Source organism: Harmonia axyridis, chromosome 5 (assembly GCF_914767665.1).
Source record: "Harmonia axyridis chromosome 5, icHarAxyr1.1, whole genome shotgun sequence".
NCBI lineage: Eukaryota > Metazoa > Arthropoda > Insecta > Coleoptera > Coccinellidae > Harmonia > Harmonia axyridis.
Window position 1 is genome coordinate 33,543,724 of NC_059505.1, and position 21,923 is coordinate 33,565,646.

General features: G+C 34.7%; 2 protein-coding genes across 2 annotated transcripts in view; one reads left to right on the plus strand and one right to left on the minus strand.

Moving 5' to 3' along the window:
• On the minus strand, positions 1-1,840 carry LOC123681305. Its single transcript, XM_045619631.1, has 2 exons — positions 1,484-1,840; positions 1-1,405 (listed from the first exon to the last, which is right to left on the minus strand). The coding sequence occupies exons 1-2, from the start codon at positions 1,691-1,693 to the stop codon at positions 59-61; spliced, it is 1,557 nt and encodes a 518-aa protein (XP_045475587.1). The 5' UTR covers positions 1,694-1,840; the 3' UTR covers positions 1-58.
• Positions 1,841-15,739: 13,899 nt separating this feature from the next.
• LOC123681306 (elongation of very long chain fatty acids protein AAEL008004-like) overlaps positions 15,740-21,923 on the plus strand; it is a 32,588-nt gene continuing 26,404 nt past the window's right edge. The window contains exon 1 of the mRNA XM_045619632.1: positions 15,740-16,016. Coding sequence (XP_045475588.1) covers positions 15,942-16,016 — 75 coding nt within the window. The 5' untranslated portion in view covers positions 15,740-15,941. The remainder of the gene's footprint in view (positions 16,017-21,923) is intronic.

Consider the following 21,923-nt stretch of genomic DNA (forward strand, 5'->3'; position numbering starts at 1 on the left):
TATCATAATGAAGTTTATATTTTATTATCTTCTTCTAACATTTAAAATTGGAATATCTTTATTCACATCGGCAATCTGATGGTACATCATCTATTTGTTTTTGGGGTTCAACACATGGTTTCACTTTAGGAGCTGAATTGTGACCTATAACATTGAATCGCTTATCAGGTGTAACTAGGTAAGTGGGATCAGTACAAGTAACGTGAATGGATAGATTCAAGGGATTATCTGGTTTAGAAGTATTATTGGCACATGGGGTTCTTATCTCTAACACCGTACAGAAATCTTTTCCTACATCCTTCCCTGCATCTTTCCTTTTAGCTGCTTCCTCATCTTCAAGACAAGAAGATTCCCCAGTAGCACAAGGAGCACAGTAACCTTCTTCTTCCTCGGGTGGTATAGTTACTGTCATATTTTCTGGTTCTGAACAAGGAGCACAGAAACCTTTTCCTTCCTGGGGTGGTATAGTTACTGTCATATTTGCTGGTCCTGCTTTATTTATAGTTCTTGTAGCGTTTATCCTAGAACTTTCAGCAGAAGGGTTAAGCATTATGTTGGGCACGTTAGGGTATGGGTTTTGTAAGTAGGTGTGGGTAGCATGAGCAGCGGGGATCCTGGTTGGCTTCTTGGTGCCGAGTATTTGTGTTGCGTTATAACGTGGAGGTACCTGGACATTCTTGGGAGAAGGAGTCATTTGCCTATAAGCGTTAAAGGAATCCATTCTTACCCCCTGAGTCCAACCAATTGAGCTATCAACGTAACTACCACTCACAGAGTTCATATCTTGTCCCCATACTGAGCTTATGCCAGTGCCGTCGTTTATCATGCCAGTCGTAGTAGGAGTACTATAAAATCTCGGTGCTTTCTTTCGGTGTGCTGCTACCTCTTTCACGTCTAGAATAGGCTGTTTATCGTTATAAGTTGAGTAATTTCTGGATGGGGGAGGTACAGCACTCCTAGGATACGTTTTATGGGCACTTGGTGCTATGTTTACCTTCTTCAGTTTCTTTGGAATGGCGAAATTCTTCCAAGGTCCTTGATCCGAGTACTCACCAGAGGTTAAAAAATCGGAACCTGATGTAGTTTCTGTTGGAAAGCTTGATGTTTTAGTGTAAGTACTGTTGAGTGGAGGTTGGTCATAAGTGGTGCCAAATTGGGAGAATTGTTCGAAACCCACAGGGGGGGTGACACAAGTATCATATCTCAGATCTCTCATATGGGGCGGGGTCACGTCTCTGGTAACATTGGGAGGTGATGGAATTGCAGATGACTGAAAATTGGGACTGAATGTAGTATCTTGCATGTTTCTCCTGCTAGCTACGAAAGTTCCACCCAAGTTTTGGGGACTAGTTCGTGTTCTTGGTGTACTCGGTGAGATACCTCTAAGGTCGTCCTGGCCTCGATACTTCCTCAGTGTTCCTAAAGTAGTTTGATCCATTGTACCATCAGGACAAGGGCAGGTCGATGGTACATTTTGCCTTAGTGGAGCTGTTGTTATTGTGCGATCTTTCAATCTTCTGTGAATGGGTGGGTCTTGGGGTTCACAGCAATCTGGATTATTATCTTCATCCATACTTATGGATGGAGGATGAATAACGATGGTTGGAGCATTCATGTTTCGAGGGTTATAGGGCGATGTTCCCTCCTTTGCTTCCCCACGGCTACGGGCAGTGAAAGTACAATAATCTGCCATTTTTGTTTGAAAGACTGGTACTATTCTCTGAATTGGCCTCTCGATGATCTATAAGAGAGATCGTTTCGGGATTTTAGGTGCATTCACAGGAATTTTTGATGAATTTTGAAGTATGCAGTGACATGTTTGGAAAATGACATAAAGTGAGGAGAAAAACACAGAATGATTTTACATTAGTCGAATTGAACGTACAATCGATGGAATCTAGTGAACCAATCGAAAAGTTCATTTACATTGCAACAAGCTCATTTGAAATTGGATGCAAACTGAGCAAAAACAATATTAATAGTTTTAAAAGAGATATTTTTTTCTTACAAATGATTCTTTGATATTACCTTACAAAATTCATGAATTTAATTCTCGAGCTGAAGCATCGTTGTACCATGCAGCCTATTTTTGTAAAGAGTTTTAGGTGAAGAACATTCATAGTTTTTTGTAGAAAAGCTCAAGTGGGTTGAATTTGTTTATTATTTCCTTTCAATATTGAAGCTGATGAAGAGTTTCATTTTGAAAAATATTTATATTATTTTGGCGAGTGTTTCTCGAGCCAAGTAACGAGGTGCGCCCTCTCCCAGGGGTTCAGTGTTTCGTCCCGAGATCACTAGCGGAGTTAGGCAATCCAGCAATACACCTTCTCACACCATCATCATGGAGAGGTGACTCTGTTGCAACGCGATGATACCTATAAATCCGTCGGGGCCAAAGTATGTGTGGTGCGAAAGCCCATAACGGCATCTGTGAGTAGACAGAGTCACTACATTATAAAAAAATAAAAACAACTGAAAACCTTTGAACGTACCTGAGAAAAATGTTTCCATAATACCTACCCCAGTTTCAGTATTGTCAAAAATTCAGTTCAAATCTTATGGTATAATGTGCATCCAATTTTTTGAAAAATCTGTGGAATGAAGTAAATAAAGCAAATTTTTGTAATTAAAATTTGAAGGGGTTCACTTTTTATTAAACTATTCCGAATATACGCAAATTATAAACCAAAGAGAAAGACGAACTCCGAGAACTTTTTTTTATGTATGTACATCATTGTTTGAAATGTTTGAATGAATGAAATTTTTGTGATACAGTTTTCAATTCTGACTACAGGAACTGGAACTAATAGCTTTGTAACCTTTATCAGGGGTAATAACTACTGATCTATCTGCACAAGAAACATTAATAGAAAGTACAAAAGGCATTCCATTAGTACTTCCAGGAGATCTGTGAGGAGTTCTGATCTCCAACAACGTATCCAGGGGTTCTTCTACATCACCTTGATCGCAACCTCCTCCACATTTGTCAGGTTGAGGTTCTGCAGATTGGCAACCTACATTTGACTTAGCTGGACACGTCTGAGTGTTACTAGAAACCAAGTTTTGTTTGCTGCACGTCCCATCATTGCAACCTTCAGCTTCTTTCGGTTTGCTTCTTTTACCGCAATGGTTATCTGAGCATCCAGTACTAGTTCCTGTTTTACGCCTGCAACAAGCAGGTAAATCGCTCTGACCAGTAGGTGCTACAGACGCCTCTGCTGTTTTAGGCCTGCAACAAGCAGGAAGTTCGCTCTGGCCAGTAGGTGCTACAGCCGAATGAGGACGTTCGTAAGGCGTTGATGTTTGTGGGTATCTTCTTTGGGCTGTTGGTATCGGAGTTGGTCGCCTCTCCCTTATTGATGACATTTCAGGGTCTGCAAGTCTTGATAATGGTGATTGAGGATATGCTCTTCGAGGGACGCTGGTTTGAGGGGCAGAAGCCTGTTTGTAAGAAGAAACATAGGGATTTTGAGCGTAGTTGAAAGTGTAGGGTTCTTGGACAGAAGGGTTTCTGTATGACCTTGGAATCATTCTCACATTTCTTGGAAGGGTTGTCGATTGCTTATTATAATTGTAAATATCTTGGGATTGTCTACTGGCCCTTGCATCATTGCTCCAACTTTGATACGCTGTTTGCTTCGGAGTGCTATAGTATTGTGGTTGAATGTTATCATAAGTATGATAATTTCTTGATGCACGTGGTACGTGTGTTCTTGTATAATGAGAAGTGTTATACAGTCTTGAATCTCTATCAGCACCAACCACAGAGTAATTTCCACCGCCTGTTGAGCGAAATGTATCGTTGAAAGAATTTGCAAATGATTTGGATGCTGCGTAACTTCCACCCCTTGTTGGTATAGGCGATGAGGTAATACTCGCATCTAAAATCTTTCTATCAATAGGCCTGACTTTGTTCATGCAACAAGCCGGCACTTTTTCCTCAGGTTCCACTAGGGTGTTATTTTGATCCAAAGAAGTCCTTCTTGCACTTAAAATTGTCGAGAAGGTGTTGTCCATCTCCTCACTTTCTTCATCCGTTAAGCTAGAAGCCTCATCTGTGTCCAGAAATGAGCTATTTGCTTGTGGTGTGAAATGTTTTTCGAAACTGCTATTTGCTTGTGGCGTGAAATGTTTTTCGAAACTGCTGTCTCCTTTGCTGCAACATGACGGCAAATTGTGTTTTCCTCCTTTTTTATTTCCCATGCTGGATGAATCATGAGGTGTTTTATCACTGGAATTTTAGGTACAAACTTGAAAATTTACATAACGATGTTTAAGTGAGGTTCCATATTTCAATGTACATACATTGAAATATGGACATGTCTTTTTCCTGTCATTATGGCTGCGTCAAGTAATTACCAATTTTATATTATTGAGTTTTATGGTCAGCGAAACATATAATTTTCGGTGTTATGCACCTGATGAATATTCAGTACAATTATTTATTTCGCTCTTCTGAAGGTCAACACTCACTTCTTCAGATTATCTGACGGTAGTTGGTCAATAATCAATGAAATGTGTTCTTTGGTTATATCATCTCGAATTGAGAACAAAATGATTTCATCATGTATCTATTGATTATTGATTAAATTCTGAGGTTTATAATGAATTAGTATATTGACCGATAAGTTTGAAGAAGCTTAGAGCAGGTATGATATGAAGTGTTAACTGGAGTCCAATAATTCTGAGATTTACAAAGAAATATTTATTGCTTTAGTTCTTATTTTGCCATTCATTTAATTGATTTCGTGCCAATGATATTCATATGAATCTCTTTACATGTATTTTATTTTTTAGGGAAATAATATTTAAAATACATAATTGTCAATAAATCGTGTTGATTGATTTTAATGTTAAATAAATTAATAGATAAGAAAAATTATTGAAATAAAAAATGCAATTTACATTTTAAAGCAATGATTCACATAGTATGAAACAACAGGGGAGGGGAATCAATGGAATTTAAATTCTGATGAACAAGTATTGATATTATTGTTGAATTAATGATTGAGTTTTTTGAGTTTTTGTTTGTGCCTATTACAATAACAGTGTTGTGACTCTGTGCTTGCCCGAGAGATGACGTTGTAGGCTGTGCACATTTCTCTAAATCGGCACCAAGATCTATTGTTAAATATATATAACTTCTATTTCATCTATTTTTTTCCAAAGTTTTCAATAACGAAATTTACGCCTTGTCACCAGTACTTGTACTGTATTAGAGGTCAAGAATAAAGAAGTAAATAAATAAATCCAATCTGGACGTCCAATTTTCGATGACTTTTTACAATATTTGTGGCCATATATCGGCAATAACACGGCGAATGTTGTCTTCCAAATGGTCAAGGGTTTGTGGCTTATCCGCATAGACCAATGACTTTACATAGCCCCACAGAAAGTAGTCTAGCGGTGTTGAATCACAAGATCTTGGAGGCCAATTCACAGGTACAAAACGTGAAATTAGGCGGTCACCAAACGTTTCTTTCAATAAATCGATTGTGGCACGAGCTGTGTGACATGTTGCGCCGTCTTGTTGGAACCACAGCTGATGGACATCATGGTTGTTCAATTCAGGAATGAAAAAGTTAGTAATCATGGCTCTATACCGATCACCATTGACTGTAACGTTCTGGCCATCATCGTTTTTGAAGAAGTACGGACCAATGATTCCACCAGCCCATAACGCGCACCAAACAGTGAGTTTTTCAGGATGTAACGGTGTTTCGACATACACTTGAGGATTAGCTTCACTCTAAATGCGGCAGTTTTGTTTGTAGCCATTCAACCAGAAGTGCGCTTCATCGCTAAGCATAGTAGTGCGCGATACGTATTCCGCACAGAACCATTATTTTCGAAATGAAAATTGCACTATTTGCAAGCGTTGTTCAGGCGTGAATCTATTCATGGTGACCTTGAAAGTTGTTGAATCGGTCGCCATCTTGAACAGTAATGCCAACTTAGAGTTATATATCTCGAAAAAAAAACACCCGTTATAAATAATAGATCTCAATTCTCAATTTATTGATACTGAGGACAAAATATTCTAAAAGAGTTTTTATTCGATATCAATTCTTCTTACTGAATAACAAAGTTGTCGAACTAAGAAGTAACTGTACTTCTTAACCTGATATTCGGTACATTAGAAACAACAGAAGTTCCTGGCAGTGTACGATATATTCCTTTCTGGGGATCTGAAATTTTCTTAGGTATATTTTGGAGCGTTTTCTGGTAATTTTCCATTCTTGCATTGGTGATAGCATTCCTATTTGGTGATACAGCTCTAACCATATTTGGAACGACACTTTGTGATTTTTGAGCAGCATCATTTGAGGATTCTATCTTTGATGTACTAGCAACGTTTGACGATGGAGTTTTAGGGTAGTTCCTCACTGGGTAGTATACATTTTGCATTTGATTGTTTCCAGCTGAAAGATTTGGGGTCTGATGGGCGGAATAGGATTGATTTGCCCTGGTAATGTTACTTCTTTTTGGAGTAACAGGGCTCCTTCTTGGTACACTGTACTGCTGATACATTCTAGCCTCCATTTGGGGAACATCAGATTGTGGTTCTCTATAATAATCATCGTAATAGTCTTGAGCATTTTCATAACTGTTACTAGGATTGTATTGCATATTCTGGTATGTTGCATCAGTCATGACATTGGCATAATTGCCAACATTCGTGGGCCAACTCATCCGTTTACTATATGAATCTTTTTGATACGTATTAGGATTCTGGTTATCATCCAAAACAGTTAAATCTGATACACCAAGTCTATTGAACTTCATCTGCTTTCTTTGAGAAGGAACTCTGGCTACCCTTCTTTGACCTGTGTTTTTATCCAGCAATTTATGCAACTCTGACTCAGTAAAACCAAGAGATTTGTAGTAATAATATTTTGCACTCTCTGAGATGTCCGGTAAGTTTGGATTCTCAGCTTGTTGGTAAGGCGCCGATTTAAACTCTTGCTTCACCATATAATTCTGGGGGTATGAGTAACGTACATCATCACTCAATTGATTTTGGTAGTTTTGGGGATCTTCTTCTTGATCCTGCTGGTAAAGGTACTGCTTCATGTACTCCTGGTTCAGCTGGGTTCTGGAATCTTTATCGTAAAAGTAATCAGATAGGCTTTTCAGGCTTCCCTTGGAGCTTTTGTCATCCAATATGTAGATGGCATTCTCGTCTTGGTCGTTTGAATCTATTGGGATTTCTAGTATGTAGTCCTGCTTGCCTGACACTGTGCCAGCAGGGATTATTATGCGTTTCATGTTCTAAGGTTTTTTTTAATACTGGAATTTAGATTAAATCTTGACAAATATATTATGTCATGTTTCAGATCTATGATTCAATCTTTGGGTGAATTGATGTTCATTTCTATAATCTCATGTAAATAATAAACGCTTGATAAAAAATTCAAGGTATGAATTTTCGTCACGCATTACCGTGTTACGCATGTGTAAGCTGATGATAAGCTGATTTTTTAAAAGCGAAGAACAAGGAAGCATAGCACCACGTTCATTAGAAGAGTTTTTTGTATTTTATGAAGATGCCTTATTTACATGGGTTTACGGAATATGATCAATTTTTTGTGCATTGTTTTATCTCCCACCTTAATCACAAAATCCCAATGTTCAACTTGTTTTACATGGTTCCTCGTTGACCGTTTCCAAGTAACTTGCAGTTTTTTGTTCTCAAATGCGTAAGCAAAATTTTTTGAGAAGATATTAATATGAATCAAATACATGAGCGAAATGCCAACTCGATAGGCTTGTAGAATAGATCATTAAAAACTATCTTGATTATTAATATTTAACTTTAACACGTTCGAGTTCAAATGTAATTACTCTAAAATTCATTGGAAGCACCGATGAGTAGCTTTTGTATACTCGTCCATTCCTGCGCCCTTGTAAAGCACAGAATTGTATACAGGGTGTTTCAAATTAAGTCGGTACCATTGCTAACTCCGTTATTATTGATGCTCCGATGTCCGTTAAATAGGCAAACTAGTAGCATTTTTAGTGGTCTTCCCGATGCCAAAAACAAAACAAAAATTGGCAGTCGCGTTGTCATAATATTTCATAAAATGATATTTTTTTCAATGGAACCCCCTTTATTTTTTCATGCATTTCTATTCGTAATAACATTCTCAACAACAAAGTTCATATCACCTTTCTTCCTAAAGTGGAAAATTAGCGACTTATTTTAAGCACTAAGCTATTTGATATTAATAGACAAAACGATAATTTCTATCTTAAAGCCATTCCGCTAGCCGCATTCATTTTGTGAATCAATAGTGTCAATAGATGGGCCCAAATATGTGTTCAACAAGAAGGCAGTGTTTTTGACCATTTACCTACTCGATATTTTATAGCGCTTTATCAAATCAGTTTGTCATAAATGTTTCCTATTAATACAACTGTCTTATTTTCACCTTAACGAAAAAAAGTCAACTGAGCTTTATTGTTGAGAATGTTATTACGAATCGAAATGCATAAAAAAATATAGAGTGTTCCATTGAAAAAATATCATTTTATAAAATATTGACACCGCGACTGTCAATTTTTGTTTTGTTTTCGGCATCGAGAAGACCACTAAAAATGGAACTAGTTTGCCCATTTAATCGACATCGTAGCATCAATAATAACGGAGTTAGCAATGGTGCCGACATAATTTGAAACAACCTGTATAGGTATAAATGGGGCATATTTTAGGCCGAAAGTTATCGTGTGTTACCGTGTTTACGTCCGGTCTGACGGACAGCATTGATTTTGGCTACATATTCGTGATCAGTGAGCCGAACTTCATGGTTTGAGAACTTTTCTGGCTCAACATTCAAAAAATAGATACATCGTGACGAAATCATTCTCTTAAACAATGCAGGACGTTTTTTGATGAAATCGACAAAACGTCCTTTGTTAAATTTGGTGATCTTAAATAGAAAAAAAACATTTTACATGAAATTTAAAAGATGCCTGAGAGGAATAACAGAAGTTCCTTCGAAGGAAATTCAGATAAATAAGGCAGACCAGAGCGGCAAATTTTATTTTGCTGGGGCGCCAAAATGTCAGGCGGTGACTCTAGTGCCACTTGCCCACATACCTCAACAATCGATTTAATGAAAACGAAATTTGGTAATGAAAATATCTGAAGAAATGATCTAGCTAATTATCCTTCGAGTGATTTTAACATTTGTGGTTTCTTTCTTTGGGGGTCAGAAGTTCATGCAGATAATCCCACAACAACTGGGCAATTAAAAATCAACATTTAACGTACTATTGATGAAATAAAGCGGACTTTATGTGACTTTTTCTCTGGTCTTAATTTCCACTAAACATAAACGCTCAATTTTGAAAACAGTATGGCAGCATCTGTCATCTGTCAGCAGTTTTTTCGAGTATAGGTACCCGCGGCAAATCTTGCAATGCTATTGCCGCCATGAAAAATTACAATACCTTCAATAAAAAGTAATTATATGGTGTGATGAAATGGTCTTGTCAAATACCATTCGGGCATTTAATTTTTCCTGGAAAAAAAATTGAAAAATACAAACAGTAATATTTTTTCAACAAGAAGCATTATTGCTACTAGCACTATGCTCCTTGTTAAAATATTAGTAAACAACGTGTTTTGCTAATATTTTTCGGAAAAATTACATGACAAAATTAGAAAAGTTGGTTGATGTCTGAAATTAATTGTAAAAGCATACTATTGTCTGTTAAGCCATCAAAATATTATGCTGTATGCTATCAAAAATTAGATGCCCTTATATTACTTACGAAAAGATGAACAATTATAGGTTGACAGAATGTAGTACGGAGAAGTTGTGTTGGTCATTAGAATGATGTTATTTTCTATAGAAAATGGCATAATGTAACCTTTCAAATAAAAAAAAAATCGGTTCACCGAATGATTTAAGGTTTTTTTTATTTAAATTGTAACATCGCTATAGGAAAATGCATCATATTACTGATCTGATGTTCATTATACTCGATGTAAAAAGAACTGCGTTGACGTTAGTTTCTCAGAATTGTCGTCACGAAAAAATTTGAAAAAAACGACTGGAAAAATATGAAACAGATGAACAAACATAAGTCGAGGTCCCAAGGGTTCATCCACATTTTTTTGAGGTTATTAGTTTAACACAGTTTTTATTCGATCCGATGTGAATTATTCATCAGTTTTTGCGCCTCAACTTTCATTAATACTTACCAATTACACTTTCCACAGATTCGCAATTAATCTATCTTCTTTTTTTGAGTTAATGGGTTTAGGTTGTGAAGCCTTGACGTGTAAAAAAATTGAGAGAATAATACGTACAGAGTCATAACGATGTTGTTCATCTTGTGTTTTATCTGCTGCTGTGTTCTATTGGGTCGATTAATCCGGAAGAAAAAATTGAACAAACTTCAACTGTACAATTACATTCTCCCATTGAACTTGTGCTCATCAGAGGCTATTACATTTTTATTATACTATTGAAAATATTTGCTCGATAAAAAAATTATATCTCGATTAATGTTATTATCGAATAAGGTTGAGTAGACTAGTCATAAAGCGTTGACGCAGCTTTGTATAGCACGTGTAATAAGCGTTTTTTTTCTTTCATTGGGAATTGTCGAAAAACTTGTGATAATTACTCACTTGTTTGTCAACAAGTTGTCTAGTGAATATTTTGATTCTACCCAGCATGTAAAATGTTCAATCTCAAGTCAAGTATTTATTTATCAAGTACTTGAATCATATGAAGCTACTTGATTTTTAGCAGTTTTATTGTGTATTGTTATTTATCAATAACAAAATGATGAAATGAGAAAGAACCTTGCAAAAAACACTTTTATTTATTAAACTTACTGTATAAAAAACCGAAAATATCAATTTTTATGAAATAGAAACATAAATTAAATCCCTATAAATCATTACAGCATAAAAAAATTAAAAACGTTTCTTGATATTGTGAAACCTCCATTCTTTGTTTGATTTCATAATTTTCCATTCAGGATCTAAGACACATAAGGCATTGTATAGATTTGTCGTCTAACCTATTGCGGGTTTTTGTAACTCTAAGAACAGCTCTGGAAAATTGTCTTTCAACAGGAGTTGAAGATGCTGGCGTTGATAAGAAACCATTGGCTATTTATTCCAAGTTTGGAAAGATATTTCTGAAACTACCAAAATCTACCAATAGATTTCATAGAAATGTGAGAAAACTACCAATAAAGTCACACTGGCGAATGCTTCAGTCTCTCGGTGCTCGAGGAATCCCCTTATTCAGTCTGAGCGCGCACGAAATTGCAGAAATATAAGCCGTGCGACGCGTGCATATCAAGCTCAAGTAATATCAAGTAGCTTGATGTCAAGTCAAGTAATAAATATCTAAAATCGAGTCAAGTTAAGCTCAAGTATCTAATTTTTCTCGAGCTTGATTTTCAAGTCAAGTAGTTGGTTAAAATGTCAAGCTACTCGGCTTGATGAATCTCTAGTTCTAAGCCGTAAAAACAAATTTCTTCCTGAAATTCGACTTTCTTCGTCAACTTCAAGAGCTACATTGCTACAGAATTTTCGAATAAAAGGATTCATTTAGAATAGCCCGCTATCGGAGATCAAATACTTGGGTATTACCATTGATCAAAATCTGAGATGGGATAAACATATCAACAACGTTGTTAAGAAACTAAGAGGCCTATTGTATAAATTCAGATATCTAAAAAAATATCTAGACATTCCCCACTTACGACAACTATACTTTTCGCTGGTGCAGTCTCAGTTAACATATGGTATAATAGGATGGGGAGGCGCGTATGACACCCACATGAATAAAGTCGAAACTCTGCAGAAGTGGATTTTGAAAATTATGTATGGTAAACCACTGATCTTCCCAAGCAATGAGATCTATCAATTATCAGGAATGCTGGAACCTTATCAATTATTCACAATGGAAATTCTTACAAACATTTTCAACGGAAAGCTTCCTGTTAATTTGAGGAACCATCCCTATTCAACAAGAGAAAAGACGTCACAGTTTGAGAGTTCCATAGCCTCTAAAAGAGTTGGCCAGCGAAGTGGTGCATACTTGGCTCCACGGATATATGCAACATTACCAGAGAACATCAGAAAAATAAAGAATTTTAGTACTTTCAAGAAGCAGACAAAGCAGTGGATATTCGAGACAGGCAGAGAAGTCAATTTCAGAATAATAAATAGCTCATAGACGAGATAGTGAAAAATGATGGAAATGGAAGAGACATAACACCGGATGTGACAGACATTACTCCCGACAGTGACACTTTACTCCCGATCAAGACGTTTAACCTGGCAATGAAGATTATTTAAGAAATTTAGAATGATTTTTGTTTTAGGTTGTAGGATTAGTACTAAGTTGAATCATCACGAACAGACATAATATGTCTCTGTGATTATTGTTTATTCAAAACCTAAGGTCGAATAAATTATTTTATTTATTTATTATTTATCAGGGTAGCTATCACTTTTGAAGCTGCCATCTTTTGATATTAGACACTTAAAAACTACGTCATTACTAAAAACGGAACGATACACGTTCAAACAATGCATTGAAATTGTTAAAATTCACTACAAAAATTTGAGCTCTTTGTGCATCGCTCGAGAACAACTGAGAATATTGCTGCTGTAGCTTGATGAGTTGACGAAAACCCAGGTTTATCAATTCCTGGTCTATCTTGGGAATGATGCATTTCACAAACGGCATTGCACCGTATTTTGCAAGAGACTTTTGTCTTAAGGCGTTTAAAGTTCAGAATACAAGAACGAGCTGGTCGATTACCAGCAACGTTGTATCTTCGCTGATTGTGGTCCTTGAAATGCATCAAAATGATTCGAATTTTCATCGAAAAAACATCTCAAGTGATACGACCCATTTCCACCTATAAATTTATAAGCAGAATTGTCGCTTTCGGTGCTCGGAAAATCCAAAGAAGATTATCAAAAAGCCCCTTCATCCTCAACTTGTCACTATTTGGTGCAGTTTCTTGGATTGGTGGTTTGATTACACCTTATTCTTTCGAAAATGAGGCTGGTATAGCTGTTACGGTGAATGGATTGAGCTATCGAGCTATGATAACTGATTTTTCATGAATTTAAAGATATATAGATGTAGATGAAATTTATTTTCAACAAGACGGCGCTAATTGCCACACAAGCAAGAGGTGATCATAATTGGCCACCAAGATCTTGTGATTTATCACCTTAAGACTTTTTCCTTTGAGGCCACGTGAAGGTTAAGATGTATGCCAATGTTTCACAATTGATTCAAGCCTTGAAGATGGAATTCTTGAAGTTATCGACTATATACTGCCGCAAATATGCGAATTGGCCATGAAAAATTTCATGAAAAAGACATGGTGCTATCATTTCATACCGTAAATGACATAGCTTCTTTTTTACAATGACATAACCATTCATTGATATTATTTTCTTTTTAATATCAAAGTGAAATATCTTATTGAAAAATCCTTTACAACTTCCCTCTAACTTTCCTTTTCTATAGACAAATTTGAAAGTGGACTATCTGCATTGACTACATGGGATTTGAAAATGTCTCAAATATAAACATTGCTGAATGGACTGCGTTTTTGAAGAAGAACCTTGAATCTGTATTCCCCAATAAATGATTTCTCTATTTTCGTAACGCAAGAAAGTATGTATGAATCATTTTATGTGTGTTTGTAATCTCTTCCATTCAGAATATTCGTATTTGTTACAATAATTCAGTAGACTGTGTCGTGTTCACAATAAATTAATTAAACTAACGAAAATAAAACTTGCGATTTCTGTTATATAAGTTAGATAGATAGATTTCTCAATTTATTCTCGGATGCCAAATGTGACCCAGTTTCATAAAAAAATATATTTCTTACGGTGGCTTTTCCGTTGAAAATTTTTCGAGGATTATCACCAAAATGATATCATTTTCATTTACTCATTTACTCCACCCACACATAGAAAAATATTGTTTTATTCTCTACTGATAGGATTGATTTTATATACAGGGTTAGAACTATTTAGAGGGACACTACAGGGATATCGAAAACCATTAGAATTACAGGGTGGCTTAAATTACAAAAAAGTTGCGTTATTTAGGGATTAGTGTGTAGGTGTAAACAGATCTGAAATATTCAATATAGAGATTCTAAAAGTGTCATCAGTTTTTTTCTTATGGACGTCATAATAAAAATTCTTCTAGTGGTTTCGGATTTGAGCCATTCAAAATTTTAAATTCTCAATAACTCGGAAAATACCGATGTAACTTCTAATTGAACTATTTAGAGGACCACTACTGGGATATCGAAAACCGTTAGAAAGGCAGGGTGGCTTAAACTATAAAAAAGTTGCGTTATTTGGGGATGAGTGTGTTGGTGTGAACAGATCCGAAATATCTGCATTGGTTCCCGTGATATCCCGAAAAAACTGAACATCGAGATTTTCTTTTTTTCTGCTTAACTCATTTGTTTGTGGAGATAGCTCCACGAAATTTGGTTTATAGCCATTATCCAATATAGAGACTCTAATGAAGTCGTCAGATTTTTCTGTTTTCCATTGTTTCAGAGACGCGATGGTCAAGTGATGATTTCACATAACAACTCTTCAACTTTGCGAACCTAGACTCGTTATTTTTGTAGAGTGTGATACATTATTGAATTCATAATTTCTTTCTATATCATCTCATAAGGAAAACTAATATGGCGTCCATTAAAAAAAATTGACTATCGCGTCTCTGAAACAATGGAAAACAGGAGAAATCTGACGGCACCATTAGAATCTCTGTATTGAATAACGACTTCAAACCGAATTTCTTGAAGTTATCTCCAGAAACAAATGAGTTATAAAGAAAAAAAAAATCTCGATTTTCAGTTTTTTCGAGATATCTCGGGAACCATTGGAGATATTTTGGATCTGTTAACACAAACACACTAATCTCTAAATAAAGCAACTTTTTTTTCTAATTCAAGCCATCCTGTATCTCTAACGGTTTTCGATATCCCTGTAGTGCCCCTCTAAATAGTTTAAACTCTGTATAGGTTAGTGTTTTGTACCTATGTATATGTATGTAAAATAACCAATCAAACGTTCAGTATATATTTCAAGAGGAACTAGGAGTTGTTGTAATGCAGAAGGTTTTTCAACTTAACTGACAATTTTTCTCGAAAGATATAAGCAATTGTTTTGATCCTGCGTCTGTATTTTGCTTGAATGTTCAATCTATTTATCTAATGTTATTCTTGAACTTTGTGATGTTTGAAAACTCATTGTAATTAAAGATATCAATTTTATTCACGAAATATTGATTCAGAAATGTTATTTACCAGAGATTCCAATAGTGCGTCAAGCACGAAACCTAAATCTTCCTAAATTTTTCGTACAGGAAATTACCGAATATTTTCCATCGAATCCTTCGTATTGGTTGCAATAACCCAGTGGAGTGCGTCGATCTTCACAATGAACCAATTAAACCAACGAAAACAAAACTTACGATGTCTATTACATAAGTACGAGTTGAGGAATTTCGATTTTGTTCTCGGACGCCAAATGTGACCCCGTTTTTGTGGACTGTCCTCAAATTCCTGCAGGCTCCCCTCTTTTCCGATCTGCACCTACCCGCCTAGGCAGGACGACGCACAGAAATATTACGCAAACCACGTTTTTTTCGAGTACGAAATTATCCGCAATTCTTCTCTTCAAATTGGTGGGGTTGGCTGTGGTTGAAGGTAGACTTTTGATCATTGAGAAAACACCACAGCAGGACTGTGCAATTTAGTGTAGTCGCAGGAACAGATCGGTCTCAGTTTGGCATTTACTGGCGAAACGGTCGGTCGCCAGTTTGATTGGTCAACGAGAATATCGGTAGAGTTATTCCTGCTGGGTGCATCCTGAGCAGTTGCTTGACTGTGGCTTCAGACCTTTAGTGATGGCTTTCGATTACGCCATGGATTCGGAGTTCGTGAGGGAGATCAGGATGGAGATATCCAGGATTAACAACACGGTAGGAGGAATTCTTTGGATGAATTTTTTTTTTTTGGATTTTGCAGGAATTTTTTTATATACAAGTTTGGAGTGTTTTAAGGCTAAGATTTTCATTGATTGTCAACGAAACTGACTACATTTTCAAAATTCATGATATCAGCAATAATATTGATGGTTTTTAAAAAAATTTAAGTTTTCGCAGGAATTGCAATGAAAGTTTCACTATCAGTTTTGAACGAGAAAGAAGCAAAATATTCGAGAAAATTCAAAATAAATGGAAAATCACCTTGTTTCACGAAAAATTCAGCTGGAACTTTTCCAGGAGATTCAAAGAAAATTCCCAAACAACTGTTTAGAATTATTTGAAGCTTTACTCTCATGAAACCATGACAGAATCATGGAATAAATAAAAATTTACTAAAAATTCAGATTACCTACAAGATTCTTGCAGGAATTGCCATGAAAATTTGATTTTTACTGCTTTGAACTACCTTGAGTTCTGTTTTCATGAAATCGTGACAATTCAGAAATTCTAGGAGTTATGAAATAAATCAGATAAAAATATTTTTGTCGGGATTGTGATGAAAATTTTGTGATAACTATTTCGAAGCACCTATATTTTGAATAATTGTGAGAACTTCAAGAAAATTCTTCGAAATTGAGGAATGAGTAAAAATGATGTAGAAATTATAAAGAAAATTGTTTCGATTGGTCTTAATTTTTATGAATTATCTATGAAATTAGTCAAAATTTAAAAAAAGCTGTCAGCTTCGCTGTCGGCAGTTTGAATTTCATTTTAAATGTTAGAATTTAACATAATTATAAGATAATTGAAAATAAATGAATTTTTCAATTAATAAACCTCTTTTGAAAAAAAAACTCAGTGAGCTCTAATTCGTCAATATTATCACTTTCTTTTGGCATTTGAAATTCAACAGAAAAATCGGTTTTTATAACTTATTGATAATAATAATATATAATAATATGCTTTATTTATCCCCTCATGAAATAATACAAAAAAAGTAATACACATGATTGCAATAATTTTCCAAAACCAAAATATTCCTTCATAAACAAAAATTTATACATTCTTTACAAAAATTGAATAATGTGATTTATTTCTGTTGGATAATAATAAAGACAATTTGGAACTAACTGTAATTATTTTATATTAATATTCCCTCTGTAACCATTTAAGACGAATCTTGTGAATGGTTATTTGACTTGAACCTTATAGTTTTAGAATCCAATCCATAAATTTTAAAACCTGAAATTCCAGCATTCGAATAAAAAACATTTCTTGAGAATTATAGCGATCTAAAAATTATGAAATTGATTATAAGATACGTATAATGATATTGAATGCATTTTTTATCGAAAAAGTCAGAAATTGTTCAACTCTGATTTTCTTCTAGTCGTAAAACCTTAAGAAGGTTTTAATTATTTAACAAATATAATTTCTTAGGTTTTAAGTAAAATTTTAAACCTAATCCGAGCTTGAGAAGTTCTTTATCGAATCGGAATAAAAATTTAATGAATACTAGAGATCTCTATAATGCGTTAAGAACGAAACTTCTAACGATTTGAAGTAATGAAAAAGTAAATATTTGCTTTCGCGTAGTTTTTTATGAATTTTTTATTTATATCTAAATAAATCATTTTTTTTATTCACCTTGGAAATCTTCTTATTCGAGTCGGAATAAATTTCAGATCATTTAGAACATTTAAAAAATTTTTACCCCTAAGTTACTGACGTAGTATTGTTTTGAATTCTAACTTAATACGTATAAATATCATGCATTCTGACTTCTTCAAGAATTTTTGCTTCCTAATACACGAATATTGTAGAGTTGCCGGAAAAAATAACTGAATTCTGAAATCAATTATAAATTCTTTCTAAGCCGCGAATTCTTCGTTATGTTTTTTTTTACTGCAAACTTCTGCCTCGAACTGATTGATACCTTCGTAATTCACCAAAAACACACATATTTTTTATTATTTTTTTCATTGGAATTTTTTAATTTTTATTCTTTCATAGTTATTTATTCTTTCAGTTCAAGCCAAGCATGAGCGCGAATAATTTTTTATGTTTTTTTAATCGGAACTTATTTATATCGAAGTGATAATATGAAAAAGAAAAAAGAGTCGCTCATGGTTAAATGAGGATTATATGTATAGTGATTATTTAATGAAAATCTTTCTGGTCAAAATCCAATTTTGTTATAAATTCGGATTTTTTTAATTATGTTACCTCTTCAGCACCTCGAAATTTCTTTATAATTAATTCTTATTATCCGAATAGAGAATTTCATCATCTGAAATGAATTGTATAATAACAATAATAGAATATAACGCGAAACACTAGCTTGAATTTCCTTCTCGCAAAAGCTATTAAAATTCATATTGATACTCAAATAATTTTTAAATCGGCTTAGAATTGTTCGAAAGCAGCTGATGTGATACCATTGATTGTGTTCATAGAATATCGCCTACATATCCATTGTAACTTTTCATGTGTCTTTGCTTAATGAATTGAGTTCGAATTTTCGAAATCATTGACGTTGGGAAACCGTCTGAAAATAATTTCGAAATGGAAATTATCGGAATGAATGATACTGACGCCTGTACAACATTATGATTTCCTTTGTTTTATTGAATGAAGAAAACTGATGATTTTCGTCATAGAAAATTAGTAAATTGGTTATCATCATAGACCATTTTATATCATTCAATGTATTAAGATCGGGAATCGAAGAAAACTTGATAGATTTTCGGGAGGAGGCAACTCTAGGAAAAACTTGCAGGGATGGATTACACCAAAAAGTTTCTTCGAAACTGTAATACTAATCATCTGATCACAGAATGTTGTCTTGGAATTGCAAGTCAATTATTACCTACTTTGATGCACCTGTTTTCAATAGATGGAAGACTTTTTTTTCAATGACCAATATTGTGTTAGATAGTTATTTGGGCTGTTTACATCATCTGTGCGGTTGGATGTTTCCGACGTTTCGGCAAGCATTCACCTGCCGTCCTCAGGGTGGTGGTCCTGAGAAGGACCGATTGGGTGGTTCTGAGACCAATATTGTTCTATATATTCTTCTTGGACGCTCGTCTCCAAACCGATTGATTTAACACTACACTCAATTAGTCTCGGGACCAACCAGTAAAAACACAGGTTTTTTTTTTAAATTTGACTTTATTCGCCAACAAGTCACATGTAGTGGATACATGTACTCCAACATCTTTTCTGTAGATAGATTCGCCAATGCTTCCGAAATAGTTGTCAACTCTAGCAATTACTTCTTCATTAGAGCCAATTTTTTTTTATCTGGAGCATCTTTGAATAATTGTTGTCGGTGGAGCAATGCCTGAATAACACTTATTGAGCTATTGCTTTACTTGCACCGTATTTTTTCATAAAAAGACAATGTTTTATCAATACACGAAATTCGTTTTTTCCATTTTTCAAACAACAACAAATGTAGCGTCATTTGAGCTTTGATATATCGATCAAGACTCAAGAGGGAACATCACCACGTGTCTGCTCAGAACAAAACGGAATTATGGATATTTCTTCTCACAAATCACCGATTTCCATGGAATTTTTACATAATTTCTCCAAACAATAATCTACACTGTAGTATTTCAATATTCTTAATTAGAAAATGAAAAAAAAATTATTGTCGTTTTTCGCAAAAGAATTGATGATATAATAACTAATAATAATAATAAGCTATACAAAGCACTAATGATTTCAAAAATATTCGTAAAAAATCCTACAAAAAATCATCACAATATAAGAAAAACTCTAATATTTTGAAAATATATAAGTAAAATACTTCCTTTCGACGAAAGTTGGACCTATTGTAATATTCCTAACTTCTACTAATCTTCCAAGCCTTCAGGCAACACCGCAAATGAGACTTTTTCAGGGGTCTCTAGCGTCAAAACTAGCCTATAGAAAAACTTTTGCCTATTCGTGTAAAGTTTCAGATCCATAGAATATTTAAACAAAACATCGGAAAAAACCTAATATTTCAGTGGCAACCGATCCCACCGAGTTGAAATTTTGCGTGTATTCGAAGACTAACAATTTCTAGTGTCTTCGACACTCAGACATGAGGTTATGCTCTTTTGAGCTTTTCATGCGCCAGATGTGCGCTCTCGGAGCCTGAAAACTCCTGACTTCACCTCAGTGCTTTACTAATATTAAAAAGATGGAAACTTAATGAGGTTAACATTAATTCCGATTTATTATTGAAACCAACAGAACGCTTGGGTAAATATTAGACAGTGCTGACATCTAGACAGATACCTCCCGGTATTTCACCACTATCAAACGGCCTTCTTGCACAACAAAACGAACATTTATTTTACATTCTTTACTGGATCGGCGTGAATCAGAAATACCGCTCGATTGAGAAAAGTATCCATAGCTTCAGGCAGTCTAAACTCTCTTATATAACGCTTTGAACTTGACCCTTCACAATCGTTGCGTTTCGAGGACTAGAATCTTGATATTCGGACCAATTTGACTTAACCAACGATTAGTAATAAGCCAATCTTTTATTATATAACTGCTAGAACGTAGAAAAGTGTATGCCTATCCGATGAATTCATTCATTATTCGATTCTACATATTTATAATAACTCATAACCTACATTTGTACGTTGCAAGATTTGGTATAATTTTTACCAGTTCTAGTGGCAAGAGGCTAATAGCGTTGTGAAATTTATTAGGAAACTGGTGGAAATTTATTGATGTTTTGCAATTTACAAGACAAACTTGCACAGCGTCTGTTATTCCATCTTATGGCGATTGATATCGCTCGTCTAACCGTCTGAGTTTTTGAATGCTCGTTCCCCGAACAGATGCTATATTAAGTCGTCACAATGTCTGGACTTTTCGAATTTTGAGGCGAAAATGGACCCAAACGATAAAAAAATAATGTGTTGTTGAAATGTTGGATTTAGATGCGAAATTTCATGTTGATCGAGTCACGAAAACAATGAAATATTCGAAAAGAATATCGAAAAAAAAACAACGAAGATTCATACAACATTTCAAGCTGATTACAATTAGAAAACTCTAAAAGAAGGGGTTTCAAATAGAAATGAAGATACAATTCAAAATGGTTATAATGCCAACACGGTGTATGATTTTTTGACATTCCTTATGTCATTTATGTTCAGTAGATTATGCCATTTAATCATGAATAGATACATGCTTCAACGACGTTTAGAAATTGTTTAATTGACGAATCTGTCCTCAAATTCGATTCTGTCCGTCCAGCCGTAACCAGTATAATTTCTGAACTAAGAGGCTCAGAAACTTGGTATTCCAAAAATATCTTCGGATCTCGAATACCGTGATTGAGTTCCGTAATTATGGCATTTGAACATTTCGTTTTTCTGTTACCTTCAAAACTGCACGTTCGATTGGAATGTAATAGTGTATTAAGATGTGAAAAGACAATTTCAAGCTTTATGCGAATATTTATGATGATCACTTCACCAGAATTAGAGAAAATTTTAAAAGAATATCGAAAAGAAATATTAAATATTCAACCACAAAACCAACAGAGTTGAGATTTTAGGTGTTGATATAAAATATCAATTTCATTATGTTGATCAAGTCACAAAAACCATAGAAAATTCATTAAGAATATCGTAAAAAAAATCACCCGATATTTCCGTGACCACAGAACTGAGGATATGATCTCTTTTCTGATCTCATTAGAACCATAGAAATTTCAAGAATATTGGAAAAGAAATACCCAATATTTTATGACAACAGATTTGATCGAGATTAAATTTTGCACGTATATCCACAATATGGATTTCAAACGTCGTGTCTTCAGAACCATAGAAAATTCAAGCAGAATATTGAAAAAACTTGATACTTGTGATATTGATATAACAG

Excerpts from the sequence above, each read along its gene's own strand:
- LOC123681305 (XM_045619631.1), bottom strand. The coding sequence starts at position 1,693 with ATGGCAGATTATTGTACTTTCACTGCCCGTAGCCGTGGGGAAGCAAAG. Across the intron at positions 1,406-1,483 it reads GCACAATAACAACAGCTCCA|TATCGAGGCCAGGACGACCT; the intron begins CTAAGGCAAAAT and ends ACACTGAGGAAG.